The 21,135-nt window shown below is 33.0% G+C and overlaps 3 protein-coding genes and 1 non-coding gene across 7 annotated transcripts in view; 2 read left to right on the plus strand and 2 right to left on the minus strand.

Moving 5' to 3' along the window:
• Nucleotides 1-711: 711 nt before the first annotated feature.
• LOC125830545 (small nucleolar RNA snoR103) lies at nt 712-814 on the plus strand. The gene has a single exon (XR_007443146.1). It is a non-coding gene; the product is annotated as a small nucleolar RNA snoR103 (small nucleolar RNA).
• Nucleotides 815-1,124: 310 nt separating this feature from the next.
• The window catches only part of LOC125830524 (uncharacterized), a 338,210-nt gene continuing 318,199 nt past the window's right edge, over nt 1,125-21,135 (plus strand). The window contains exons 1-3 of one of the 4 annotated variants that reach the window (XM_049509715.1): nt 1,125-1,243; nt 3,907-4,365; nt 4,543-4,690. In XM_049509715.1, coding sequence (XP_049365672.1) covers nt 1,148-1,243; nt 3,907-4,359 — 549 coding nt within the window. In that variant the 5' untranslated portion in view covers nt 1,125-1,147 and the 3' untranslated portion in view covers nt 4,360-4,365; nt 4,543-4,690. Of the gene's footprint in view, nt 1,244-3,906; nt 4,436-4,542; nt 4,691-21,135 lie in introns of those variants that run through there. The other 3 variants (XM_049509716.1, XM_049509717.1, XM_049509714.1) reach the window with 3 other exon arrangements.
• On the minus strand, nt 9,015-10,408 carry LOC125830522 (transcription factor bHLH118-like). Its single transcript, XM_049509711.1, has 3 exons — nt 10,115-10,408; nt 9,671-9,979; nt 9,015-9,089 (listed from the first exon to the last, which is right to left on the minus strand). The coding sequence occupies exons 1-3, from the start codon at nt 10,406-10,408 to the stop codon at nt 9,015-9,017; spliced, it is 678 nt and encodes a 225-aa protein (XP_049365668.1).
• On the minus strand, nt 16,297-17,832 carry LOC125830537 (uncharacterized). Its single transcript, XM_049509725.1, has 2 exons — nt 16,662-17,832; nt 16,297-16,331 (listed from the first exon to the last, which is right to left on the minus strand). The coding sequence occupies exons 1-2, from the start codon at nt 17,830-17,832 to the stop codon at nt 16,297-16,299; spliced, it is 1,206 nt and encodes a 401-aa protein (XP_049365682.1).

The raw sequence follows: 21,135 nt of genomic DNA on the forward strand, positions 1-21,135 counted from the left end.
TGCAGAGTAGTATTTGGTAAGAAATATTTCTAAATTTTTATTTGTAAATATATTCACGGTATAATATTTTTATATCTAAAATATATACAATGTATTTTTACCATATAAATATACTTATATGAAAAAGTCGCATTACTATTACTTTTTGGTCTAATATTTATTGAATAAGTATTCATAATATAAATTATTCCATTGAAATTATTTTTTTCTATATAAAAAGAGATTTTTATTAGGAAAACTTACATAAATATACTATATTTTATTACATATAAATATATAGTACTGTTTATGCATGGTATTAACATTATAAATTAGTTGGTCCACTTCATATGGGCTTTCAGCCCATTCTTCAATAAATAAATATACAAAAAGGGAAAAATACAATTTGATGTTCAAGTAAGAAACAGGAGTAAGAGAAACCGGCGACTTTGCAGTGAAAGGTGATAACTGTTCTTCTTTTATCTGCAATTTACTCTATCAAAACTTTTTCCGCAGGTGTTATCTTCAATTCCTTATCATTTTGATGTATCTAAGTTAGTGTTAGAGTTGTTGAAAGACTTGACTGATGAATGTCTGCTAGTTGTTTGACGAAATGCCTCAATGAATACCAAATTTTTTTTTAAAATTTAAAAAGTGGGTTTTTTTCTATTTAGGTGTGATGAAGAACACTAATAAAATAATGGGTCACGAATTTTCTTGATAGAAATGCGTCCTAATTCTTGGAATGATGTAAATATGGATGGAGAACAATTGGTAGGCTTTAGGTGGGCAGCCAATGAGTATTGGATTGCCCATGAAGACCCTACTAATATTGAAATTCTCATTAATTCCTGACTAAAAAAACGAGTTTGTTTGATAGAAAATTACGAAATCGAAATTTTAAGTTCAAATACTAATCAATCACAACCCAACTTAAATTTGCATTGTTAGTCGATTTGGACTTTATCTTGAAATTTTTGGATGGAAAAACAGTCTTAATGGAATGAGTTGCCTCATTAATAAGCAAGAGTGTATTTGGGATGGAGGAAGTATGTTCTATTTGTGTGTTGCATTCAGAAACCCAACTTCTCTATTTTGTGGGATTGTACTAGAACTAATGCACTAATACTCTGTCTTATTTGATTAAAGGTCTCTTTTTTATGGGAGTATGCTGAAACTAGTTTCTGAAATGTTGTGCGCTCGAGGAGGTCAGAAGTTGAGGCCTTTTCTATGTGCACAAGTTAGTGGCTTTCATACTTCAAAGGTAAAATGATTTGTGTTGATGCTACTACTTCATGCAGCCTTTCTATTTTCATATGTGCATACATAACTTTGGCAGGAAAGAGAGCGAATGTTCTTGCTTCTGTCTTGTTGACTTGTATGGTTTTCCAATAGGACATGGCTATTTAGATCTTAGCTAAACCACTTGTTACTTCTGAGGTTTCTTGTTTGTTTTATCCAGTGGTGTGTTTATCTATTGTTCAAACAAAGACGGTCTTTATGTAAAAGTAAAACAAATGCAGAAGAGTGCTCATTAACTTCCATACAAATGACTCTCGGGTAAGAGGACTGGTGAATATTATGGTAGGATTGCCACACATTACATGGGAATCAGTATGATCTTCTTGTTTCCATATAAGGCTTGTTGGAATGAACTCTATCATTTCAGACTATTAGTTTCATATTGAGATAAAGGCTCAAGTGAGTCGAGTTAATTGTTCTCTAGAGAGTCTAGACTCTTAACAAAGCAACTTTCACTGACATTGTTTCATCTTCCATCCCAAGTTTGTTTATCATGTTTTGCCAGTTGCATATAATTAGAGATTGAATTAATTTGAATAGTTTTAGATATTAGAGTTATGTACAGATGTGTTTGAGAAATTGTTGGACTATGTAAAAGTGGAGTAATTGTTGTGAAGATCTCACATCAAGGCAAAAGCGGTATGACCGAGCAGTAGTTAGATCTTCATTAAGTCATATTTAAATGAAAAGTTGTTCTATATAGCGTCAAGTAACTGGGAAGGTACTCTGTGATGATAGAATCATGTAACTATGAAAAGGTGAAGCTCCAAATGGTAGGTTCTTGAGAATGTTGGCCGTTTCTAATATGTGAAGAATATTTTGTTATTTCTTAGTTGCAATGCATTTTAAAATCTAGTGAAATAATCATACCTTGTGGACATAAAGCATTTTGAAGCAACCACCATTTTGTTGAAATGAACTCTTTATTGTTGGTTTCGCTTAGTTGAGGAATCAGTTGGTTCTCCTCTGTTGTGAGGATGCTATTATATAAAAATGCTTGTATTATGTATATATGTGATTGCTTAATTGACAAAAACAAGCCAATAATGAAGAAACTATACATTTTTAGGAGCTTGAAGTGATTCCCGTCCTTCACTTAAAAAATAAGGAATGACTATTTTATCCAGGAAAAGAATGATAAGGAGTAGCTTGTGAGAAAGAGAGAGAAGTAAAACACTGTTGACTCCATATTTGCAGCACTTGATGTCAGTCCTGCTTACAGGTTTGTATACTTGTGGTTAGGGTTGTTCATGGTTATGGTTATAAAACCAAACCAAACCGCCATCCGAACCAAACCGATTAAAAAATACTGATATTTGGTTTGATTTGGTTAGGTTTGGTTTGGTTTTAAATTTTGAAAAACCGATTTTATTTGGTTTGGTTTTGGTTTTGGTTTTACTAAAAATTAACCACAAAAATAACCAAACCGAACTGAGAAGTTATATATATAAATTTTATAATTATTTATAAAAAATATAAGTATATTGATAAATTTTAATCAACTTAAGTCTTTTTAATTTTACTATTTTCTGAAGCCCAACACTTAAATTTTAGCCCAAGTATCAAAACATTAAGTCTAAATCCCTCAATATTCATTACTTTAAAGATCACACTCTCTCTGTATTTTATAAAATTTTCTAACGCAACATTAAATAATTAAAAGCTCAAACAAAACAATATGGTAATTGATTAGTTTTGACTATGAAATATTGGTTATCTTTTTTAAAAGTAATTTCTCAATATCTTAAGGTGTAATTTTATTGAAAAGTCTATTGACAAGATGTTGAGATATCCGGAATATTGAACCAACTTTATGCTATTGACAACCAGTTTTTTTAGTTTCTGAAACTTGGTCCATTGGATGAATCACTTTGTTTGTATAATAGCTTATAATTTGTGAATTATTCATATACCAAGTGTTTGTGTCTATCGAGATGCGTATGTCCTCAACAAACTTATTACTTTCGAACCGAAAAAACCAAAAAACCCTAACCAAACCGACGGTTATTTTTTTGATTTGGTTTGGTTTGGTTTTAGAAATTTAAAAACCGATTTAAATTGGTTTGGTTTTGGTTTTATCTAATAACCGATCCAAAACGAACCATGAACACCCCTACTTGTGGTTTCCTTGCCACAGTGGTGAGGTTGCTCTTATATTAGAAAAAATGTGGCCTTCTTCCTCCTTTGTTTGAATGTATGGGCTTGTTGTAATACCAAACACTGTTCCCCTTTGTTCCGTGCATTTGAGGAATAAGAGGTATGATAAAAGGAGAAAAAATTGCATTCAAGTATCACTGTGTGGTGCTTCGGTGTGCTAGCACATGATGTGTATGTACATTTTAGAGTGATTGCTTTGCTATTGTCTTTGTAGCACTGATGTACTGATAAAATGTTACTAATTCATTAGCAAGTGTTAAATGATATGCAAGCTCCACTTCATCTATGAAAATATGTGGTTCCACACACATAATTACCTGCATTTATGTTTTCTACGCATTGCACTTGACATATGTGTGATGAACAAACAAACTTTATCTGCACTTGGTTTTATAGCTTATTATAGAGATGGACCTGTATATTTTTGAAATAGTGTCCCCTGAATAAGTTTGTTGCTTCGTTTGGCAGCCTGGTTTAGCACCTAGAAGCTTTTTCGGGGTGGAAGATTTTGTTGATGATGACAATAGCCGTCCATATACTTATCAGAAGGGGAAAAAATCGAAGAACCCAAACAAGCATGTTTCTTTCAAGCAACGGACTGTAGCTTACATGGAACCGTTCACACTTGATGTTTTCATATCAAAGCGCTTTGTTTCAGCCTCAATCACCCATAGAGTTACATGCAAACAGGTTGCAGTAGCTGGTACAAACTCCAAAGATATCAAGGCAGTGCTCAAATCACGAAGTGATATTCCTGCATGCTTGTCTGTTGGACAGATATTGTCCGACAGGGCAAGAGAGGCTGATGTATACACTGCTTCTTATACACCTAGGGATAGGGACAAATTCGAAGGGAAAATTAGAGCAGTTGTTCAGTCCCTCATTGATAATGGTATCGACATCAAAATTTATCTTGACTGAAAAAAGGTACTATGTCTACCTGTTGTATCCAAATATATTAAATCATCTTAAAGTAATGAACCCTTATTGCAGTCTACTTAGTATTTCTTATAGTCTGAGATTGTCATAAGCCCCTCTTTGTGGAGAAGGCTGGCTTACTCACTTTTTTCTGATTGATTGATCGGCCTATCCCATCTTTACTAGAGAAGACCAAGCAGTCGTGATGCCTTGACCTGGATTGGATATATGTATGCCCTAACATAGAGTTGAGGAACCTATAATACAGGCATTGGATGCTCCAATCTTGCTGCGTATACCTGGACAGTATTCATTGTACATTTCCATCTTCTGTTCCGCTGTCATCATCAGAAGCTCCAAGGACCAACACAGCTAGAAAGCAACATCAGGGCGCTCACTAGTGCATTCCCCATATACATAACTACCAATACAACTGTACAACTTGTTCTACGACTGTTGAACTCGTTTTGGAGGGGGATGAGGTGTAGGTTTATACATTTCTGTTTCTTTTATTGACAAAAAATGTTACTTTAGGTTATAAGTATCATGTAAAGATTGTGAGAAAGAATGTAAATTTAATTAGGAAGAATGGATTGTACACTCTATAGCACTTGACTCAAGCTTATAATCAAAATGAGCCCATTTTTTCAGATCTTACTCTGTTTACCCCTTTTTGTATGTAATATGAAATACATAGGATAATTGGCAATAATTTTTTAATTTGTGATTATGATTTTCATTTCTAATGCTTAGAAACTAGTTAAGAGTTGATATTCATTTTTATCATCATAGGTTTAAACATTTTTGGCTGAATTAAAGTGAAATTTAAAACTCTATTGTTTAAGTTTCCAAAGGCTTGAAAACCCATAAATGAGTTTTGTCATTGTTGAAATTTTTGACTAATTGATAATTGGGGTTTGTCGGAATGTTGTTTTGAAATCGTGGTTAAAATTCGAAGCTATTCAATGAAGATTTGAGCTATTTTATGATGTTTTCGTGGGTTCAAGTTCCTAGGAGACAAAATAAGTGTTTTTGTATGACAACGTAAAAGTGTGTATAAACACTTCTTATACACTTTCACATAAGGGTGATACAGAGTTTACATAAAAAGTGTATAGTATTGTAAACTGAATGACTACGTGACGTAATATTTTATGTTAGATTATATTTTTTTAAAATTCCAAGAAAATATGAGTGTTCTAGAAAGCTAAGGATGAAGTTGTCACAATTTCACAACCATAATAGTTAGTATATACTAATAACATCTATAATGTCTTTGAAATTATATCCCAACTACTATAGCATTCTAATTTTATTTCTAAGCAAGTGATGTTATGACGACTCCTACCTTTCTTAGTCATGAACTAAATTCACCTAGAAATTTATTTTATATATAAATAAAGTGAAAATATTACTAGGAGTTTATGACTAATCAAATTGCATTTATATATATTGTAAATATAAATTAAGTTCATCGATATAAATGCTATCGTCGATGATGGAAGGAGGATTAAGGACGTCTAGACTGCAGATAAGCTTGGAATGGAAGATGAAAGGTAATAGAATTCATTCTATTCTAAGAGCAGGGGGCGGCTCTACAGGCTTAAAAAAAGGTTGCATAAGTTATAAGTATTATTTTATTTTTAAAAAATATAGTATTATTTATAGAAAATATAATTCTTTATACAAGAGGACAAAATTATTAGAAGTTTGACAAATCTATACTATGTATCAAGAAAGATTAAATTGAGTGGCTATAATAAATTTCATAAAAAGAAATTTAAAATTTTAAGCCTTCATTTGAATTTGGCTTTAGGCAACTAATGTATTTGAGTCGTCCTGTATTAAAGATTAGAAAGTTGATGAAACAACAAATTATTTGATTGAAAAATATATAAAGGGATGTGTTGTTTTGGTAAACAGTTGGTCCACCTTTGGGGGTTTATGTGGTGGAGTGTGAGTACTTGAAGTTCAAGAATTAAACAAATACATTTAAAATTTATGGCCCGTCATGATATTTCTATAATTATAAAAGTAATTATGTTTGTTGTTTCCAAATATGTATATGGACGGCTACAACACATATGGGGTTAAATTTGACTCGTCTATATAAGATTCATAGATGATCTTTTCTGTATTATATGTCTTGTTTTGAAGAACGTCTTCCCCGATCCAAGACATGACAACAATTATGGAAGGTCCGACATGTAACAAGGTCCAACAATGAATCTAACATGAAAGATGGTTATTGTGCCTTAAATGACATGATATAGGCTTTAAAGAGGATTTTCATGAAGAATTGTGGGATAGCCACCTTCTACTCTGACTTGAGATCCTTCCCCAAACTAGCAAGTTGTCTTAAACAAAAGAAATGTACATAAAGACAAGATAACTCAAGCTTCAGAAAGAAGAAACGCTATATATATAAATGCGCTTTTTTGGAGAACGAATTAATAAAAAATAGTTGTACATAAAATGGAGCAGAGTGAATAATTGGATAGACTAGACTAATTATATATGAGGACCCCCAATTGGATCTTGATGGATATTTTGTCCATTTAATTGGATAGGAATCTGAAGCTGTTGCTGGTCTTGACCTCAAATGGATTCTTCATTAGACATATCCCAAATTTTGGTAGGAATATCTTCTTTTGAATATTATAATGTAAATGACAAACAAAAAGATACATTTGTTATTAGTATCTTTGAGATTTTCAAGTCATTTATTTCTACACAATATATTCGTAAATAAAGAGATCAATAAAATATAATCATTTATTTCTACACAATATATTCGTAAATAAAGAGATCAATAAAATATAACACATGAAAACAACAAATTAGATACATGAGATTGATCATTATCGATCACATAAAAAAAATTATTCAAATTCTAACGTGTAAGTCTAGAGGGTAATTAAGAACATTGTAAAAAAATAAAAAATTTATATGGCTCCTGAATCACAGAAGATTGCCTGCTCACAATTTGAAAATTATGACATATACTGCTACAACAATTAACAATAATAATATACAACAACAACAACACAACAACAACAACAACAACAACAATACTGGAACTGTGACTAGAACCATGTGCTCTTCGTTAGAAAAAAAATGAAAAATCACTCGACTATCTATTAACCTTCTACTTTAATATATCTTTCATCTTCATGCTCTCCTATTTATGATTATGTCCTCGGCGAATTGGTGATGTGTCATGTCATGTGTCTAATTATCACCTCTCTCCAAAAATATTTTTGGTCTACCTTTACTTCTACTTAGACCTATCACTGTTTACATAACCATCTCACCCTCGCTTTCCTCATCTTGTCCAAAGTCACTCCCACCTTGGCACCTTGCGTCATATATTTTCGTTCATCATTTTATCTCTTTTTAATATATCCACACAATTCATCTAAGCATCCTTATTTCCGTCATATATATATATATATATATATATATATATATATATATATATATATATATATATATATATATATATATTACACAATTAGCTTATCACTTATAAGATATATATATAACTACTAGTAATCTTTGTGATAATCATATATTAATTGACAATTTGATTATAAAAAATAATAACTAACCTACTTTCATATAAAAACATTAGAACTGTCGCATAACTTCATTCTTATGCATGTATGTTGATAGCTTGAAGATTCAGCATACATGCATGCAACTTTTTGTTAATACAACGCCTACCCATCTAGGCAGCTTTATTATTTATTGAAAGAAAATAGAAAAAAACATACATGCATGCAAGAAAGTCAAAAGACATATAATACATAAATGTGTAATTTACTTTGGTCTCAATCATTTTATATTTATGTTTTTCAATTTTAGGCGTGCACAAGTAGATAGTTTTAACAAGTAGACACACAAGTTCTACGTGATATAATATGCGTGGACACAAAATGACATGTAAGATACCACGTAGGACATGAGTGTCTATTTGTTCAGCTTTATATAAGCATAAGTTTCTACCCGTACACACCAAACATATAACAGAATATAAATGTGAGTTGAGGCAACATATTTATGTATTATGGCCTGTTGACATAACTCATAAAACATCACTGAAGCATCCACAACATACATGAAGATCAATTATCATCATATTATAATTATACTACCTTGTAACACCACATTAGGAATTTATTTTACCAATCTTTTATATGAATTCAAAAAACTAATAAGCTTAAACTCCTAATAACTTTATTTTCTTGAGTTTACATTATATAGTCACTGTAAATTTATTATGTCATATTTTAAAGAGGTTTGCCTATACATAAATATCATTTGATTGAATGACCTGCTAGTGCAAAAAATTTCTTACACCAACGATGTACATAGCTTAAATACATTTTCCTTATACAAGATCATCCTCTTATTTCCTTTACTAGTTTAGTACTATGAATGCACTTTGCAACCCAGAGGCAAATAACACATGACGAACGTAACATTACCAAGTGTAAGATATATAAATCTACATAAAATGTCATGAAAATATTTGTAAGGTTTAGGATATAATTAAGCTTTTATTAGAACAAGAAAAGTGACAATTAAAGATGGAAAATATATTCTTGAAATTAAATTGATCATGACTAGAAGTAGGGAAATACCCAAATCTTCACTCAAGAGTGGAACACAATCATCTCTGCAAGCTTTTGTTCTAGACCATCCATGCACATGCATGAAACATCACCCTCCTGCATACATTATGAAACACTAACAAAATGAGGTTTTTTTCCAATCACGAATCAGTGGAAAATTTATAGCCCACTCATTTCCTACCATACTAACTCCACTAGGAAAATGCGTGGTGAGAAATAGTGGGAAGCTTTCTAGTTTTTCTATTTAAAACAATTACTATTTGCACACTATCGATTCAATCAAAATATCAATAGAAATAGTCATTGAACATTTTTCAGTGGGAAATTCAGTGACACAAGAAGGTTGATGGATCATATGCAAGCATGATAACTTATATAAATGTTGTTCGGTCTATATCTCCATGAATTTTGGAACTTTTACTTGCATTGTATTATTTTCAATTGAATTTCCTGTATCAAAAAGATATATTGTGTGAATACTAGGGCACAAACAATTTCTTTCTGCATATGTATAAATTGTTGAATCTCCTAATTGACATGTGAGAGAAAATCTAGTCCAAAGTGATTCACAATAGTATTTTCATCCACAAACACTAAACTTGGTTGTGAGGAATGTGTTATATATAATAAGTACGTGATCAATAATTTTTAAATGAGATGGTCATACAAACATATACCTCAAGTTGAATCCTATGGAGAAATCTTTCATCTACTTTGGTTGAGACACAATTAACAACATTGAGTTGTCTCTTCACTAGCTCTTCAAGTACTCTTGAGAGGGGAACCTTTTCATTGATCAAAATCTCCACACCACAATCACATAAGTTTATTGTCACATAATCACCAAAATGTTTATCCTCTTTGGAAGAACACAAGGCCAAATCTTCAAGTTTTTTTCTCTTTATTTCAAGTTCTTTGATATTATTCTCTAAGTTTTTGATGTAATTCACTGCTTCTTGCATGTCATCTGGTAATGAACGTTTTCCCTAATAAAAATTATAACATAAAAAGAAAAATTGTCTTAATTAGCTCATCACATGACCTAATTATAATTAGGTTTTATGCAATATGTATATGGAAAATTAAAATTAAGGAAAGTATATATAGGTAATTAAATTCACCTTGATAGATTCATAAGGAAGATGTGATCTAAGAGTAGCATAAAGATTAGACATTTCTTGTCTTCTATGCCTTTCAACATCTCTATGCAAAACTCTCTTCTGAACCGAATTCTTTCTGGTTAAAGAATCTCTTTCTTTATGATCACTTATCGACCTCTTCCTTTTATAATTAGGACCATTTGAAGCCAGATCTTGATGATGTGGTTGGCATGGAGTAGAGGGAATCTGAATCAATTGTTGTTGATCATGATCTTTGATTTTCTTGGAAGAGAAGATCTCTGAAAGACAGTCCATGGAAACAAATCTGATTTTGTATTTTTTTAATTGTTTGATTTATTAGTATATAACATTATTGGCAATCTCTTTACAAAAAGTAGAAGATATGTTGGTTAGGGTTTTGGGGGTCTTGTATATTGGAGTTATGTATTATAAACATAGTTGATTTTTTTCGTACTTGTACAAGGACAAAGAAAGTGACCCCTTCAATATCTTCATTTTCAATTAGATTTTGTTTCAGATATTCACTTTTTTTATTTCACACTTGGAAAATAAGGAGCTTGATTTTCCTCTATTAAACAATTCAATCCTTCATTAATAAGCTTTCTTTATTTGAGGAACCACCTAATTATGTTCCAAAATCAAATTCCTAGGCAGGCTCTACTTTTTTTCATACAACAATAATTCAGTGTAATCTCATAAGTAGAGTTTTAAAAGCTAGAATGAGGTGTACGCCGACCTGATCCCTATCTCTGTGGAGAGGGGTTTCTGAAGATCCTCAGTTTAATAAAAACGTTTTTTTTAATTAAGGTTTAAAACGTACAAAAATAAATAAGATATGATGAAAATAGCGAAGGAACAAAATATCATGATAGCAAAAATAATAAAGGTCATTTATTTATGCTAATTTGGCTGAATAATTGTGCATATTCTCCTTATATGCTAACATGTTGTTTGGGTAATTTTATCTTGTGAGCGGTTACATACCTTATTTGTTGACTATTTATGAGCAGTACTAGTTGAAAACAAGTATTTTTAAAGGTCATTAATCCTTGTCACTATTTTTTTGGGATACATGTTTGGTATACAGTTTTGGTTATATGTCATTCTTTTATATTCATACTACACTTGTTGCATTTGTTAGGCGGATCTTGATTCGAATACCAAGCCTGCGACCGTGCTAGTAGCAATTGATATGAAAATTTCAAAGTGAGTTGCTTGGATGATCCCACAACACTAGACTTTTTTTTTTAAAATTATTATTATTATTATTTCGTCTTTTTGTTTCACATAATAATGCATACTTACCTTTATTTTATTCTTAGATGCTCTTGAATCATATCACCAATTTTTGGATTGTATTTATATTATTCCACACTTATGGTTACTCAAGACACCTTTAGTTTATGACCTATAATTATTTTGATCAATGTTTACTTTCTACGTTGTAATAATGAAATAATTATTTAAAATTGAAATTGGTATGTCGTATGCCTATCAAGTTGGAATATAAGTGGCAACACGACTCAGATGATTTTGGATACTGATTTCAAGGAACCCTTTGACCTTAACTAGTCAAAATGGCACCTCTTTTTAACAAGACTCAAAGAGTCCCTTGGCTTAAATCTTCTCCACAACTTTAATTTATGTGTACAATGATATATACAGTATGATACTTTATTTATACCTTTTTGATCGGTTTGAAGAAATTATTTGTAAAGTTGTTTAATAATTTGTTGATTATTTGAAAGAGGAAAATAAAATAATTAATAAGGATTTTGTCTTAGGGAAGAAAAAAGCTAAACCAAAGGAAGACATTTGATTTTCCCATTTTATGTTTTTAATAATGGTGTTATATGTCTCTGTTCTTGAAATAACATGATTTTATTTATTTATTTATTTGGTCATTATAAATTATCAATGCATGTGTAAAAAATCACTTACTATTTGATTTTGTTAATTGAACATGTTTTTGTAAGTTGTTCAACATAGTCGCAACTAATTATGTTAAAAAATAAATCAAGCTAGGTTGATTTTGTCTCCCATAATCATATATTTATGAATTAATTGTTTGAGATTTACAACACTTTTTTTACCAAGTTGCATAATTGATGTTTTCCTTTTTGGGTAAAATAGGAGATTTATAGATTAACTTAGTTCATTAGAAGCATTCCCCGACGTGAATAATATTGGTCGTGGTATGACTGCTTGTTTATCCATCAGGGCTTTTAATTGTTGTTACAAAAAAAGGTTCGTAACGTGTCTATTGCTAATAGTTAGTGATGAGACACACACAGAAGGAACTTCAAAAAGAATAGGATTCCCCATATATAGCTCCCTCCTTCGTCATTGATCTTGTTCAGTTCCCTGAACACATTTGTGTTAGTGTTGCTGATCCCATGATCTTCCACATCAAGTACGTACATGCATTCAGAAATTAAGTTAGTGTGATGTAGGTGACCTTTTGTAATCATATAGACCGATGTTTTTGCTTCAAGATCGAGGTCTTAAGCCATTTTCTTTTGCTTGTCAAAGTCCATGAATGATTGCTATATTTTCCGCCTAAATTGCATTTGTGTGAGCCAACCTTTTTGTGAAGCCGCATATCCACGTACTCTTCATTGTACTCCCCCAATGACCCCAGCAAGGTTTCGGTTGAGTTGATAAGTGCCTTGAAGTGGGGGTACTCATTGGACAAGGATCGATGTTTTCTTTGTTTCTTGTTATATATTGTTGACAAAAAACAACAGCATAAGCTGGAAAATATTAAGCTTCCTCCATTAATGGAGGTTTAAGCTTCACGAGAAGAGCATTCAGAGAGAGAGAAGTGAAAGAATTTTTTATTGAGAATAAACTGAGGAAATATAAGCAATACAGTATTGTGTATATATACACTATTTCAGCTAACTAACTTGATCTGACAGAATAACAACTTAACCAACTAACTTTGTGAACTCTAACTAATTTTGTGTATTCTAATGCTAATTGTAAAACGAATGCTAATTGTGTGATTAACTAAATTGTAATCTCATCACCCCCCCCCCCCCTCAAGTTGGAGGTGAGCTGAACACAGACAACTTGCCCAAAAGAGTAGCATGCCTGACACCAGTCAAGGCTTTGGTGAAAACATCTGTCAATTGAGAACCGGTGGAAATGTGTTGGAGTGTGATCAGACCTTGTTGGAGCTTGGTTCTAATGAAGTGACAGTCCACCTCTATGTGCTTAGTTCTCTCATGAAAAACAGGGTTCTTAGCTATGTGAACTGCTGCCTGGCTATCACAGAAAACAGATATAGGCAAGGAGCACTGCACTGTCAGCTCATCAAGTAATCTTTCCAGCCACACCAATTCACCAACTACTTGTCTCACAGCCCTATACTCAGCCTTTGCAGAAGATAAGAAGACTGTGGCTTGTTTCTTGGACTTCCAACTGATGGGACTATCACCCATGAAGACTAGGTAACCACTGACTGACTTTCTTGAATCAAGACAAGTAGCCCAGTCTGAATCACAAAAAGCACTGATATTGAGGTTAGGTTTATTAGAGACAACTATTCCCAATGTAGGGTCTTGTTTGAGGTATCTTAGGACATGGTAAATGAGGTTCTCTGGGTGATTGCATGAACTGACTGAGGTGCTGGACACTATATGCAATATCTATTCTTGTGTTGGAGAGAAAATTGAGCTTGCCAACCAACTTTCTATAGTGAGTAGGATCTGATAATAACTTGCCCTCTGTGGCCTTCAATTTTTCAACAGGATCAAGTGGTGAAGTAGTAGTCTTGCAGTCAATAGAATCAAACTCCTTCAGAAGGTCAAGAGTGAACTTCCTTTGTGAAATGAGGACACCATCAGGTCTATATAGTATTTCCAACCTCAGAAAATAGTGCAGTTTCCCTAGATTCTTTATTCGAAACTGATCATACAAGAAGGCCTTCAAAGATGTAATTTCCTCCAAGTCAGTACCAGTCAAAATGATATCATCGACATATACAACAACAAACACTAATGAGCATCCTTGCTTTTTATAAAACAATGAATAGTCACTGTTTGAATGAGTGCACCCTTTTGAACAGAGGCTGCTAGCTAGCTTATCATACCACTGCCTACTGGCTTGCTTTAAGCCATATAATGACTTTTTCAATCTGCAAACCATGCCCTTACCATCCATTGCAAGTCCTTGTGGTAATGTCATGAAAACCTCCTCATTCAAATCACCATGGAGAAAAGCATTATTAACATCTAGTTGAAACAAGTCCCAACCCTTTTTAACTGCCAAAGAAATGACGGTCCTAACAGTAGTCATCTTTACTACAGGTGAGAAGGTCTTATTGTAGTCTATACCAGCCTGTTGTGTATACCCCTTTACTACCAATCTTGCCTTGAACCTCTCTATACTTCCATCTGCTTTGTACTTAATTTTATACACCCATCGGCACCCAATAACATGCTTGCCTTTAGGTAAAGGGACCAACTCCCAAGTGTCATTTGCATATAAAGCATCAAATTCTTGTGTCATTGCCAGTTGCCAGGCAGGATTTAAAATTGCTTCTTCATAAGAGGAAGGTTCACTGTCATGTGGAATAGTATGAACTAGCTGCTGACTATTGGGGCATAGGGAGGTGAAACAAACATAGTCATGATTGGATATAAATGAGGTGAGGGAATGTGGTGGAGCAGAGGTATTAGTGTTAGAGGTGGAAGGATAAGCTTAGGTAAAGTGTAATTGTATTCTTTCAGGTAATTGAGAGTGTGGATGGACCTGGTTGTCCTTGTAGGTTCTGGTGGAGCATCACTAAATGAAAGTGTAGGTGCAGTTTCAGGTTGTGTACATGTATTCAATGTGACATTAGTAGTATTGATGGGCACAGGATTAATGACAATTTCTGGTGATGCATGAGAGTTCAACAGTTCATCATGAACAAAAATATTATTTGTACCAAGTATGTTAGACAAGTTATCAGGATGATGAACAAGTGAATGTATGACAGAATTAAAACTCGAATTAGGAGGAGCAATAACAAAGGGAAAAACAGTTTTATGAAAAAGAACATCCCTGGATACATGAATTCTTTTGGTAGCCAAGTCTAAGACCTTGTAACCTTTTGTATTATAAGGGTATCCAATAAAAATGTGTGGTGTGGCTCGTGGTTCAAATTTATCCTTGTGATTCTTCAAAATGGTTGGAAAACAAAGGCATCCTAAACTTCTAAGGTGGGAATAAGTTGGCCTTTTTTGATACAGTAGTTCATATGGAGATTTGTTCTGCAACAGTTTTGTGGGTAGTCTATTTATGAGATAAGTGGCAGTGAGGACACATTCTCCCCAATATCCGATAGGTAGTTTTGATTGGAACAAGAGTGCCCTTGCTGTTTCAAAGAGGTGTTTATGTTTCCTTTCTACTACACCATTCTGTTGAGGGGTATAAGGGTAGAATCTTTGGTGTATGATGTCTTTTTCTTGGTAAAAACAAGTTGCTTCAGTACTTGTGAACTCTAAACCATTATCAGATCTGATAGTCTTCAGTTTAGTTTGGATTTGGGTTTCTATAAGAGTTATGAAGGCCTTTACAGTGTGTAATGCATTACTTTTGCATCTGAGTAATTGGGTCCAAGTAGACCTACTATGATCATCTACCATGGTTAGGAAATAATGATAACCATCATGAGTAGGCACATGATATGGTCCTATAGGTCAATGTGAAGTAGTTCAAACACTTTGGTGGTTGTGGTAAGGCTGTCAGGGAAGGGCATTTTGGTTTGTCTGGCCAAAGGACATATGGTGCAAGTAAAAGGTTGTTTGTTTGAAAAATGTATTGGTATGGTAGAAATACCTCTCATCTTTACAAAAGGCACATGTCCTAGTCTAGTATGCCACAAAAATTCACTATCCTGAGCATGGGTGTGGACAAAATTTACAGCAAAGGAAGGAAAATTATTGACAGAACTTGAAGAAAAATCAACAGTGTAAGCGTCTTTATTAGAAACATGAGAACCTTTTACAGTAGATGATAGTGAAGCTTGACACTCAGTCTTAGCTAAGACTTGTTTACTTTGAACTAAAGAAGGAACATGTTGGTAATTGAAAAAACTATCAGTAGAACAACAGATGACATGAGATAAACCACCAGAAGCTGGACCACAGTTGTGGCATTTTGGAAAGAAAAAATATAGTCCATTCCTAGCTCTACCAAGTGCCAGAGGGCTCTTCAGAGAAGGGCCCTGCAATAGACAAGAAGAGCTGTCAAAACTGACTGTTCCTTTGAGTTGAACTGCCAAACAATGAACTGAAATCAAATTAAATTTGAAACTAGGTATGAATAAAACTTTGCACAGAGTCAATGTTGAACTCAGTTACCTTGACTTTGTATCCATTTGGTAAGGTGATCAAGGAAGGATAAGGTAGTGTTCTAAGGTTAGTTAAGGCATTTTTGGTGTAAGTCATGTGATGTGATGCTCCTGAGTCTATGATCCAAGAATTAGCAGCTAATCTAGTACATTTACATGATAGATTACCTATCTCAGTAATTGAAGAATAGCAAGCTAAAATACCTGCGAGGTTCACAGCTTCACTAAGCATATTTCCTGAGCCATCAGTCCCATTTCCAGCTTGCAGAGATCCCAGGAGGTTAAGCAATTGCTCATATTGACCTTTGGACAGATTCAATGGCATTTGTCTCTTTGATTCATCAGACTCCTCATTGTGATTCTTGTCCTCTTCAGAACTATATGTATTTGCTGCAGAACCTGAGCTTCTTCCCTTAGGAGGTCTAGAATTGGATGGATAACCATGAAGTTTGTAGCACCTATCCTTGGTATGACCGGTACGTTTGCAGAAGTCACAAAACAGATTTGATCTATTACCAGTGCTAGAATTACCTCTGAAGACAGTGTTGGTGTTGGTGTTGGGATTTGGACTATTAGTACCTCCTCTTGAGGATGCATAGTTGGTCCTGAAAACTCTGGATCTTGTAGCAACATTAGGTGAAATAGAGGCATTTAGGGAAGTGGATTCCAAAGTAGTGTGATTATGAGGCCTAACTTCCCTTTGTCTTTCCTCCTGTAACAATATAGCAAAAGCTTGTGTCATGCTAGGTAATGCAGGCATCATGAGAATGCTTCCTCTCACAATAGTGTACATCTCATTCAAACCCATCAGAAAATGTACAAGTCTCCTATCCTGTTCAGCTTGATGTATTTTGGCCTTACCACCACAGACACATACACAAGTACACTGGGAGTGAAAGTCAAGAGTGTTCATCTCCTCCCACAGTTTCTTCATCTTCGTGTAATAACCAGTGATATCCAAAGTTCCTTGCACAAGATCATTGATCTCCTTTTGTAACTGATAGAGTTTACAACCATTAGTCTGGTCATATCTCTCTTCTAATTCATTCCAAAGTTCCATGGCATTGTTAACATACTGTAAACTGTCGCGCAAATCAGGTGAGAGGGAATTGAGAATCCATAAAGTCACCATATCGTCGCACCTCTCCCATTGCGAGAAGGAAGGATCTGTAGAAGTTGGCTTAACAACTTTCTCAGTGATGAAACCAGTCTTACTCTTAACAGATAGGACCCTGAGAACAACTCGTCTCCATGATCTGTACCCAGTTCCATAAAAAACAACTGGTAATAATGTTGAACCTGCATTCTCAGAAGGATGCAAATAGAGTGGACTGCTGAAATCTATTTGAGGAGCAACAATTGGTGCATCACCCATGGATGAAAATTGAAGAACAATTTGGGGACAATTCGAGATTTGCAAATGGAGAAACAGAAGAGAGAAAACGAGATCTAAGGAAGTGAGAAAGAAGAATAGAGGCAGGGGAACAAGAAATCACGAAATCCCTAAATCACAGATCGTGAAATCGAATTAAGAATCAAAAGAAGAAACTGGATGTGCAATACTCATGAAGTAATGCAGATGCGGAAGACAGAAATCATCCCTTGCTCTGATACCATGACAAAAAACAACAGCATAAGCTGGAAAATATTAAGCTTTCTCCATTAATGGAGGTTTAAGCTTCACGAGAAGAGCATTCAGAGAGAGAGAAGTGAAAGAATTTTTTATTGAGAATAAACTGAGGAAATATAAGCAATACAGTATTGTGTGTATATACACTATTTCAGCTAACTAACTTGATCTGACAGAATAACAACTTAACAACTTAACCAACTAACTTTGTGAACTCTAACTAATTTTGTGTATTCTAATGCTAACTGTAAAACGAATGCTAACTGTGTGATTAACTAAATTGTAATCTCATCAATTGTTGTTTGTGTCGGTCGATCAAGAGGTGGTATTCAATAACGCACTAGCCATCACGATACTTCTTGTGACTCTGTATTTGTTTCCATTGTCGTTTCTTCCTAGCCAGCCACAAATGTCATAGGTTGAAAAGGAATATCATGAATTTCCTTGGTATTGAATAGCTTATCCTTAATGGACTTACGTACTCTATATATATTCATGCTTGAGGGAACTATATATCTCTACCTTGAAAGTGTTGTGGAGTGTGAGTTCCCTCCAAAATGTCCTTGCTATTTAATTTAGGGTAGTAGTGAAAGATGATATGTGATACTAGCTAGTCTTTGTTTTGGTGCACAGTACAGTTGTGACATTGTGGGTTGATGTTGATGTATGTTGTGTAGGTAGCCATTAGTGGATAGTCTATATATTATGTTTGAGGAGCCAAATGAAAAAAAAAATATTTTGTTAAGAATTTTTAGCTTCCATATCTTTCTTGTTGGTCTCCGGTCCCTTGTCCGAACATATAGTAAGTACTCTTGACAAAATCATGTGGCCATCTTGGTAAGCCCCCAAGTAAGGAAAAGTTGTCTTAGATGATGTTGGCGAGGCTGGCTCTCTGGTGCATATATGGGTCGAAGGATAGCACCACCAATTTTCATTCTCCCTCCCCTAGGCTAGCATTGATTCTAGTGTTAATTAGCTTCTCCTCGTTTCTATTTAGGGGACCCTAGATGAGGTTTAAGTTTGGGATCCAGTTATTCTCGAAAAACCTTATTGTTCAGTCATTGTTGGCTATCTATTTTACATTCATTTTTGCATGCATTCCAGCCCTCATTACACAATTTTCAGGTCCTTCAAGTTATTTTGGCTTTTATATATAGTAGCATCTTATTGTGGAAGTACTTGTAGTAGAGTATCTTAGCTTATTCAACTGCTATTGATGGGTAATATACAATAACGTCATTATCCCATTAAAGTAAGACCCCTTTTTGAAGAAAACACTTGAACTTTGCGGAAATCCTTTTACCCCCAAACAACTTTGAACTGACATTTTTTAACCAGTCCCAATTTTAAAAACACAAGTACCAATCACGCACCAATCAATGTTTGACATGTGTTAATTTAATTAAAAAATATTATTATATTCATTTTATATATTTTTCTTTTTTCTCTCTCTTACCTTTTAACTTCTTTTTATTTTAACTTAATTTAAAATACACCCCCTTTTCACCCCACCCCTCCACGTTCAACAGACCCTTTCCCCCATTTTCTTTCTTTCTTCTTTTCTGTGGCAAACTTTTCCTCTTCTTATTGAATTTGTTTTTAAAAAATTAAACTTTTTTCTTGATTTTTTGGGTTGTTAATAACAAAAGTTAATTATTCTTTAAGCAAATTCAAAGTATTGAAAATATCATTAATTGATTTTTCTTCTTTTTATATAACTTTAAAATTCGAGTGGATAATTTTGAAAAAAATCAATGAATTTCTTAAAAATGAATAGAATCTTGATTGAAATTTGGATAAAGAAAAGCTAAATGATATCTTGTAATTATCTTAAAATTTAATTGGTATAACAAATTATTCGAAATGTAAATTTTTAGAGTTGAGAATTAAAATAATAGTAGTAAAAGAATGTGGGTAGAGTTGTGACAAAAATGGTGACAGTGAAAATGGTGGAATTCTACCATGATTGCAACTAATTTTTGAAAGAGGAAGAAATAAAGAAGGGAAAAAAAATAGGAAAAAGAATAAGAAAAGAGGTTAAAACTATCAATCAATCAATCGATAAATAAATAAATAAATAAATAAGAAAATACATTTTATAATAAAATACTCACAAAACTAATATTATTATCATTATTTTAAATTTCATACACTCTCTACGTAGATTGACAAAAAAGATGTTATAAAACCAATGTAAAATTGTTCCAGGGGATAATAGACCTGCAAAGTTAAAATATTTTGTAAAAACATGTCTTATTTTAATGGGGTAATAATGTATTTTTTATTTTAAATTTAACAAAATTCTTTTTTTAGGAGCTTTTATTTATTTTTTTGATTACTCAAATTTATAATCTTAAAATTGAACATGAAGAATGCTTATTATAACAAACCCCTTCTTTATCAATTTAATACGTTTTGACTTTTGATCCTAAATTTATTTATTGAACAAGTAGTGATTAACACCACGTTTAGATGGTTGTTACTTGTTGTATTGTATTGTATTGTTAGTGTAAATACAATGTTTATTTTAATTGTTACTTAAATTCTACTATTGTATAGTATTGTTTAAATTCATCTTAGGTAACAACGAAAAGACCCATTTTATGTGACGCCCGATTTGATGTGATCATGTTATTATCTTAATATTTTCTTTTTATTTTGTCTTTATTTTTTATTTAATAATTATATTTCATCTTTACCTTTTTCATAATAAATCTACCTTGTATCCTACTTTTTTTAGTAGATTTATCATTCAAATTATGTAACAACCGAAAACAATACAATTTATCCAAACATTATATACATTAAAATAATATAGTATGATAAAATACAATACAATATGATACAATATATTATGAAACAATACTTAACTACCGACCAAACAAAGGGTAAAAGTTTGAAAACATCCATTTACAAGGTCATTGAGTAATGTAAATTTCATGTCTACTTGACAGAGTTGGGTGAAGTCCAGCTCGAAGACACAATTAATTACGGCCCATATATGCTGCTTCTTCTTCTTCTTCACCGAAGCTATTAAACATTCAATTT

Source organism: Solanum verrucosum, unplaced genomic scaffold (assembly GCF_900185275.1).
Source record: "Solanum verrucosum unplaced genomic scaffold, falcon-dt-bn FXZP01000075.1, whole genome shotgun sequence".
NCBI classification, from domain to species: Eukaryota; Viridiplantae; Streptophyta; class Magnoliopsida; order Solanales; family Solanaceae; genus Solanum; species Solanum verrucosum.

What these genes read in the sequence shown, in the direction of transcription:
- LOC125830522 (XM_049509711.1), bottom strand. Translation starts at nt 10,408, where the DNA reads ATGGACTGTCTTTCAGAGATCTTCTCTTCCAAGAAAATCAAAGATCAT. An exon ending in TTCCTTATGAATCTATCAAG is followed by an intron (nt 9,980 to 10,114) that starts GTGAATTTAATT and finishes AATTTTTATTAG; the next exon opens with GGAAAACGTTCATTACCAGA. An exon ending in TCCATAGGATTCAACTTGAG is followed by an intron (nt 9,090 to 9,670) that starts GTATATGTTTGT and finishes TAATGTATGCAG; the next exon opens with GAGGGTGATGTTTCATGCAT.
- LOC125830537 (XM_049509725.1), bottom strand. Translation starts at nt 17,832, where the DNA reads ATGGGTGATGCACCAATTGTTGCTCCTCAAATAGATTTCAGCAGTCCA. An exon ending in TGAAGCTGTGAACCTCGCAG is followed by an intron (nt 16,332 to 16,661) that starts GTATTTTAGCTT and finishes TGTCTATTGCAG; the next exon opens with GGCCCTTCTCTGAAGAGCCC.